The sequence below is a fragment of the Lactuca saligna genome, chromosome 9 (genome assembly GCF_052625555.1).
Source record: "Lactuca saligna cultivar CGN05327 chromosome 9, ASM5262555v1, whole genome shotgun sequence".
In the NCBI taxonomy this organism is placed as follows: domain Eukaryota; kingdom Viridiplantae; phylum Streptophyta; class Magnoliopsida; order Asterales; family Asteraceae; genus Lactuca; species Lactuca saligna.
This window is the reverse complement of record NC_136425.1, coordinates 59634562-59643789: the sequence shown is the minus strand read 5'-3', so window position 1 is coordinate 59643789 and position 9228 is coordinate 59634562. Positions and strand designations below refer to the sequence as shown.

The window sequence follows — 9228 nt, the reverse complement described above, 5'->3', positions numbered from 1 at the left end:
ATAAATGAGTCAAGTACCTTATGCTTTAGCAGTAGGCTCGATCATGTATGCTATGATGTGTACTCGACCTAATATAGCCTTTGCCTTGAGCATGGTTAGCAGGTATCAGGGGAACCCTGGCAAGGCTCACTGGACTGCGGTAAAGAATATCATCAAGTACCTACGAAGGACTAAGGACTGGGTCCTTACCCTCGGTGGGAGTGATGAATTAAGACTTGTAGGGTATTGTGATGCTAGCTTCCAAACTGATAGGGATAATTTCCGCTCTCAGTCGGGCTGGATCTTTACCTTAAACGGAGGAGCAATCACGTGGAAGAGTTCCAAGCAGGAGACAGTGGCTTATTCCACTTGTGAACCATAGTATATAGCAGCGAGCGAGGCAGCAAAGGAGGCAATATGGCTAAAGAACTTCATTGGAGACCTTGGAGTTGTACCATCTATAAAGGAGCCCATGGAAATTTTCTGTGATAGTGATAGTGTTGTTGCCTTAGCCAAGGAACCAAGGGATCACGGAAGATCTAGACACATCGACAGAAAATATCATTTTATCAAACATTGCATAGAAGAAGGAATCCTCGTGGCAATGAGGGTATCATCGTATGCGTACCCAGCAGATCCCCTCACGAAGGGACTGAGTAGGGTTAAGCATCTCCAGCATGCTCGGAGCATAGGGCTGAAGGATGATATAAGTTTTAGTAGTTAGATAAATCATGAAATTTGTAAAGTGTAATTAACATTTCATGATGAATAAAAGTAGTGTTTAATTATGAGTAAAGTGTTACTATCTTTTGTCAATCGTTTACTATAATTTCTTTTGCATGTTTTGACTTCCAGAATAATTATGTTTGGTATATCATATTATTCAAACCTCCACAGTCGGTCCTATGTCGGAAGTAGGTATGAATCAAGACTGTCATGATTGGTTGCAGAGGTCTAAGGTGTTGGACATGGCTACAACAATCATGAGTGCTCATAATTTCTGAGCATTGGACACAACCCACGCTCACCGGAATCACTTCATGGAACTTATCTTGAGTGATCGTGAGACGGTAACATCATATAAGTCTTCAAACCTAGAGATATGATTTGTTACTTACAAGTTGGTTATGTATTGATTGTACGAAAACGCATTGGTAACTCGATGTTATAAAACGTGCTTTTGTGTGTAATTCAATGAGTGGTAGAACAAACATATGAGTCGAAGTTTATCTGTTCCTTCTTGGATTCGAAGCTGATATCTGTGCCCCTCGATGATTTTGTTTTGACCTATGTATCGGGCCTGGTCAGAACTAAATTGATGTGTTCAGTTAAGTTCTTTGTCAAACAAATCGGAAACCGGGAAACAATCTGTTGGAAAATAAGTAAGACTTTGTTCCATGTATTTGTCCGGCTGATATCTAGAACAGAGGATTATATGATCACTTATCTTAAATGGCGTATCAACATCTTCTCAGTTTCGAGAGACCTTGAAAGAGCTACGACTGCCGATCGGTTCCCGAAGTATTGCAATTATAGTTATTACACTTATCCAAGTGGGAGATTGTTGGCTAAGGTGTCTAAGTCCATAACTATTTCTGGTAAATATTTGACCCGACCCGGCATGGTCCATTTGGGTTGCATGGCACCATGCAATTGGATAAACTAAATGAGAGAAATAACACATATGGTTTATTAATATATTATAAGTTTTAATGTATTAATAATATTATTTAATTAGTTTTGTTCAAGAATTAATTTAGAATTAATTAAGAGATCAAAAGAATAACTATTTGATAGTGGAGCGAAGAGGTCTAGCCATAGGCCATGAGGAAGCGGTTGCCGACCCCACAGTTGTCACCGGTACGTTCCTCCTCGATAACTCTTACGCATGCATTCTATTTGATAGTGGAGCGAAGAGGAGTTTCGTAAACCAAAAATTTGCTCATTTACTTAAGCAAAAATCACGAACACATGATGAACTGTTCACTGTAAAAATGGCTAATGGAAAGACAGAGAGCACTAGCATCATATTCATAGGGTGTACCCTAACATTAGATAGCCATTCATTCTCTATCGATCTCATGCCGATCTATATTAAAAGTTTCGACGTCATTATCGGCATGGATTGGTTGATTCTTCATCGTGCCGATATCATGTGTTATGAAAAGGTTGTTCACCTTAATCTACTGTCTGCCGAAACCTTAGTAGTATATGGCGACAAACCCGACACGAACCTTCGTATCATCCCGAGCATCCAAGCTCATAAATTCATGTGAAAGGAGTGTCGTGCATTCCTTGCTCATGTTGTCGATGTGAGCCGAGAAACGAAAGACATTCAGAACATTCTAGTAGTACGCGACTTTCCTGACATCTTTCTAGAAGAACTCCCAGGATTACCTCCGCAACGTCAAGTCGAGTTCCGAATCAACTTAGTTCCAGGGGCTACCCTAGTAGCCAAATCGCCCTATCGTCTAGCACCTGCAGAGATGCAAGAACTTTCTGGTCAACTTAACGAACTGCTCAGCAAGGGCTTTATAAGACCAAGCTTCTCACCCTGGGGAGCTCCAGTCTTGTTCATCAAGAAGAAAGACGGATCGTTTCGCATGTGCATTGACTACGGGGAGATCAACAAGCTAACAGTCACAAAAAATCGTTATCCGTTGCCGCATATCAACAATTTATTCGACCAACTTCAAGGGGTGAACTTCTTTTCAAAAATCAACTTGAGATCCGGGTATCACCAACTACGAGTGCTATGGGAGGATCTTCCAAAGACAACCTTTCAAACTCATTATGGCCACTACAAATTCGTAACGATGTCGTTCGGATTGACAAACATGCCCGCAGTATTCATGGACTTAATGAATAGGGTGTGTTGTCCTTACTTAGATCAGTTCGTCATCGTCTTCATCGATGACATACTTATCTACTCTCGCAGGAAGGAGGAGCATAGTCAACATCTGGCTCATGTCCTCGAAACATTGCGTTCGGAGAAGCTCTACGTGATGTTCTAGAAATGCAAATTTTGGATTCGACAATTTGAATTCTTAGGGCATGTGGTTAGCAAAGAGGGAATACACATGGACCCTTCCAAAATCAAAGCCATTGAGAACTAGTCAGTACCGAAGACGCCTACAGAAATTCGTCAATTTCTAGGCCTCGCTGGCTTTTATCGCAGGTTCATTTAGAACTTCTCCCGCATAGCGAAACCTCTTACAACACTAACCCAGAAGGGTGTGGCCTTTGACTGGGAAGAGAAGCAGGAGAGAGCGTTCCAAACGCTCAAACGGGGCTTGTGCACCGCACCAATACTATCCCTCCCTGAAGGGATAGAAGAGTTCGTAGTCTATTGCGATGCATCGAATCAAGGGCTCGGATGTGTTCTGATGCAGCGAGGTAAGGTCATCGCCTATGCCTCGAGACAGCTGAAGACACATGAGGTCAACTACACGACCCACGATCTTGAACTAGGAGCAGTTGTGTTTGCTTTGAAGATCTGGAGACATTACTTATACGGAACGAAGAGCACTATCTTTACAAACCACAAGAGCTTACAACACATCTTCAACCAGAAGGAGCTCAACATGAGGCAACGACGGTGGGTCGAGCTACTCAATGACTACGAATGCGAAATTCGTTATCATCTGGGTAAAGCCAACGTAGTAGCTGACACCCTGAGTCGGAAGGAATACTCTGGTCGTAGAGTCAAATCATTGGCTATGACTATCCATTCACACTAAACCACACAAATTAAGGTGGCTCAGCTTGACGCTTTGAAGCCTGAAAATGTGGCGGGTGAATCCCTAAGAGGAATGGATAAGAACTGGGAGGTTAAGGGTGGCGGAGCTTATTATTTCATGGACCGGATCTGGACCCCGAAACTCAGTGGTTTCAGAGACTTGGTCATGAATGAGGCACACAACACTTGTTATTCTGTGCATCCGGGATCAGATAAGATGTATATGGACCTCAAAAGGTTATACTGGTGGCCTAACATGAAAGAAGATATTGCTACCTTCGTGGGTAAATGCCTTACTTGCACCAAGGTCAAGGTCGAATACCAGAAACCCTCAAGTCTATTCAAACAGCCTGAGATACCAGAATGGAAGTGGGAGCGGATAACTATGGATTTCATAACCAAGTTGCCCAAGACGACGGGTGGACTTGATACCATATGGGTCATCGTCGATCAATTGACCAAGTTTGCACAGTTTTTGCCGATTAAAGAAATAGACAAGATGGAGAAGCTTACAAGAACTTACATTAGGGAGATTGTACGACTGCACGGTGTTCCCTTATCTATTATCTCGGACAAAGATAGTAGATTCACTTCGAGGTTTTGGCAGTCGCTAAAAAGTTCCTTAGGAACTAGGCTGGACATGAGTACAGCCTACCATCCACAGACAGACGGGAAAAGTGAGAGAACTATCAAAACCTTGGAAGATATGTTGCGAGCCTGTGTGATATACTTTGGGAAAGCATGGGATACTCATTTACCCATTCTCGAATTTTCCTACAACAACAGTTATCACACGAGCATAAAGGCTGCTCCATTCGAGGCCCTCTATGGCCGAAAGTGCAGATCCCCTCTGTGCTGGGCTGGGGTGGGTGATACCCAGTTAGCTAAGGGACGAGTTCCCGAAAGAACTCTCATAGGCCCGGAGATCATACGGGAAACAACGAAGAAGATTGTCCAGATCCGCGAACGATTGAAAGCCTCCAAAGACCGATAGAAAAGCTACGCTAATAAACGTAGGAAACCGTTGGAATTCCAGGTGGGTGACCGAGTTCTATTGAAGGTCTTACCCTGGAAGGGCTTGATACGCTTTGGAAAGCGTGGAAAGCTAAATCCAAGGTACATTGGGCCTTTCGAGATTCTCGCAAGAATCGGCCCTGTAGCTTACAAACTTAACTTACCGCGCGAATTGAGTAACGTACACTCTACCTTCCGCGTATCGAGCTTGAAAAAGTGTCTGTCCGACAAGACTCTTGTTATTCCACTCGAGGAGATCGAGATCAACGAGAGCCTCAACTTCGTGGAGGAAACAGTAGAGATCATGGACCGAGATGTTAAGCAAACGAAGCAAAGTCGTATCCCGATAGTGAAGGTTCGCTGGAACGCCAAGCGAGGATCGGAATTCACTTGGGAGCATGACGATCAGATGAAACTGAAATATTCTCATCTTTTTGCTTAGTCATTTGTAACTACTTTATTTTGTTTAGACCTTAATTTCGGGACGAAATTCCCTTTAACAGGGGGATGATGTGACAACCCGGAATTTTCATTCGGTCAAACCATAAAAATCAATCACTTCATATTATAAGTCAAGTTCACTTTTAGGAGATTAAAGTTCGTTTGATTATTTTAATAATTAATCCTTCAACGACCGGGTGAACGGATGGGCCGTCTCGGGTCTTGAAATTTCTAAACCGCGAATACCACGTAGCTTCGAAGTTCACGGCCAAACTTTTATGTTTGGGCCGTAAACTCCCTTAAAAACCGTAAACTCATGCCTTAAACATGAGTTTACTCCCCAAAGTAGATCACTTTTCATTTACACCCTAAAAGAGTAAACTCAAAACACTCTCAAATATCATCCCGATTTTCGCCTGATTTCCCGAAAACGTAAGTACTTCTTGGCTAAATTAATTGTTATATCACAACATCTAGTGATTATACATCCTTTAATCCATCAAATTTCATGTTTTGATTATATTTCCAAAACACCAAGAACACACACTAGTGTTCTTGGACTTTAAGTTCATTTCAAGCTTACACAAAGTAAGTACTTCTATCCTATAGTCATTTAAAGCTTGCTATACATGTTTACGTTAGGAAAATGTCCCTAGAACACAAAGTGAAAGGTGTTCACGGTCTAAGAATGTTCTTAGACCGTAAACACCAAGTAAGGCACAAAAGTGTGCCTAAGTCTTTTATCTAGCCCTAGGTTGATGTTTAAATCCTTCCTTGATGTGTTTAAGCCATGAAAAACACCAAAGTCCATCATTTATATGTGTTTACGGTTTCTGGATCTCCTAAAACCATAGACACCCCAATGTGGGTATAAATGGACCATATTCCTTCCTTAGGCCTAAAATCTAACCTAGACTTTTACCTTGTTGAGCTAAGGACTTGAAAACATAACAATACCCCTTTCCATATGGGTTTACGATGGTAAACCCAAAAGGAAATGGCCTTGGGCCGTAAACTCCTCCAAGGAGTGTAATAATGCCCTAATCCCTTCCAACAAGCCTAACCACCAAGTAGAAATGCTTCAAAGGATTTATAAAACCTCAAAACAACTTATGGTCATAAAGTGTAGAGTTTACGACCATAAACCCTTGAGTTTACTGCCGTAAACTCCTTGGGTAATGATCATGAAAACCAAAAACTCCAAAGGAGTTTACCCTTGAACCCCAAACACTCTAGCCTTGACCTACAACAACTTAGATGCCATCCTTAGGGCTAATAACACTTATGTAAGGTGTTTAGCATGTTCTAGGAGGTCTTATCATTATCAATTAGTAGTTTAAGACTAATTTTGTACATATATGTGTGATTATATGTTAACTAGGATCATAGAGTGTGTTCAGGACTTCACTTGACACCTAGCAATCCTACATCTTCAGTACATCTGTACCACTCACTACAGGTGAGTTCATACCCCTAATCAATGGTTTAAATGTTTTTAACTGCTTTTATGTGTGGGGGGATACAAGATGAATACTTATAGTTATTACATCAATCACATGTGATTAATAACTACAAAACCAATGATTTCCTTACTATTCAAACTGTTTTGCTTATCAAATACAGTTACCTAATCTCCGTTATACTTATTATCAATTGCATGCCTATATATGTATAGTTATATAATCAATGTTTAAAGGACTCAGGAAAGCGATCCGCCTTATTTCCTTTTCGCCGTTGAGATGTGGTCTGGTGGGGTATTGGGTATCCGTCTGAAGGTCATTTAAATACTAATTATATATCATGTGTACATATATAGTCATAAAAGGTCCCTCCAATCAATTCAATACCCTTGGGTAGCAAGGGTATACTTCCATGCTCATACGTACAAGTTATATTCTAGTAAACTACAATAGGCGTAGTTTAGGGTTTCACTAATACTAATACAAGAACAATGAATCATACAAAGAGCCAGTTCATACATGAGTCATAATACATAGTGATGAGAAACAAACATAATACATAATGATGAGAAACAAACATTATACATAGTGATGAGAAACAAACATAATACATAGTGATGAGAAACAAACATAATACATAATGATGAGAAACAAACATAATACATACTGATGAGAAACAAACATTATACATAGTGATGAGAAACAAACATAATACATAGTGATGAGAAAAAAACATTATACATAGTGATGAGAAAAAAACATAATACATAGTGATGAGAAACAAACATAATACATAATGATGAGAAACAAACATGATACATAGTGATGAGAAACAAACATACATGCTAGACAAAGGAAGAACACACAATACAGCTAGCACATACATTACATATACACTACATTCAGTTATGTGAGCCATTAAACGGGTCATGGCACTACCTGCCATGACCGTTCTTGTATCAAGAATCTCCTTAATTGGGGAGCGTATGAGTTTGCATATAGATCTATACTGGATTGACTATCCTACACCTTGCTATTTGCTACAGTGGGACTTGCAAGTCTACAGGTGCCAAATGTCATTACTTACTGCGTCTTACATCGTCGTTTTACTATTGAGTCGGTAGCAGGGTACAGGCCGATCACATGGTACTTTAAATAACAATTGGTTTAAGGTAATTAGTACAACAGTAGTTACTTAATACAGCACTACAATACTATAATATTTATCGCATTACATTTACTTCGTGAACATTCACACGATGCATGGTAATGTAAAAACTATATTTTGGTTAATGATAGTTGGATTTGGAAAAATACAAACTCTTATAAAAGACACACACACAGTTAGTAGATGCCTTGGTAGAAGGCTACTCTTAGTAGGAAACATATGGTTTTTAGGATAGTTCAAACAAATACTAACTTTAAAAAACTTATACATTACATCTTACAAACAACTTACAATTTCTTTCATACAAACACAAACATTAATATACTTATGATCTCACCATCATTAAGCTGATACTCGCTTTTAAAATTACTTGTATTCTCAGGTCACCACTAGACAGGTACAGGTGTTATGCTTTCGAGAAGATGGAGTTCGTTCAAGACTCATCTTTTATTTTGATATGTATATTTTTGGTGTCTATAACATTGACAGAACACACATGTATGAAATTATATTATTAATGCAATGGATGATGTTGTTGCTTGTTTACTACTATTCATTATTGTGATACTATACATGACGTCCTCCGCCCCAGAATGTTCCCGCCATTCATGGTTTTGGGGTGTCACATCTATTCACTATCTGCTGCAGTGCCATGTGTTGGAATCCCGTCTTCATCATCATCAACGGCCACATTGTTATTTTGAAATGAGATACTGGGTTCATCGTATCATGTGAAATACTCATAACACAGTCCTTCTCTCTTTATAAAATTATGAAGCACCAAACATGCCATGGCAATGTTTCTTTGTGTAACAAATGGGAATGGTTTCATCCTCTTCAATATTGGGAAGCGTGTTTTCAAAACACCAAAAGCACGCTCAATGACATTTCGAAGTTTTGCTTGTCCATGGTTAAATTTTTCTTTATTGGTCAATGCACTTCTGTGAAGAAAATCTCCAAGCCAATACCTCACATTACGATAAGGGAACAGAAATCCTTGAGTTTGTGCATACGCGACATCACAAAGATAATATTTGTCTGTAAACATTGCAAAACACTAATCAATTTTCAAATTAAGATAAAAATATTTATAAAAACAAAAACTTACCTGGTGGTGGAAACGGGAATGGTGCTTGTGGATCGGCTACTGCTTCTGATAATATTGCAGAGTATTGCGCTAACCCTTCCCATCCGACAACAACAAATGTAAAAATCATATTGAAGTCACAAATTGCCAATACGTTTTGGTAGCAATCTCCCTTTCCCCTACTTCTATATAAGTCTTGTTTCATAGTATGGACAACGACATGTATCAAAGTGTCATCCAGTGCACCAACCGCCCCTTTGAAAACCCGTCTTAGCCTTCAATTATGTACTTGAATGTTTGGATTCGAATTAAAAGAAGTCGGTACTATAACGTCTTGTGC

The 9228-nt window shown here is 39.8% G+C and overlaps 1 protein-coding gene across 1 annotated transcript; it reads right to left on the bottom strand.

The window, feature by feature from the left end:
* Positions 1 to 8528: 8528 nt before the first annotated feature.
* Positions 8529 to 9018, bottom strand: LOC145016391 (uncharacterized). The gene is made up of 2 exons (XM_078974721.1): positions 8910 to 9018; positions 8529 to 8839 (listed from the first exon to the last, which is right to left on the bottom strand). The coding sequence occupies exons 1-2, from the start codon at positions 9016 to 9018 to the stop codon at positions 8529 to 8531; spliced, it is 420 nt and encodes a 139-aa protein (XP_078830847.1).
* Positions 9019 to 9228: the final 210 nt, after the last annotated feature.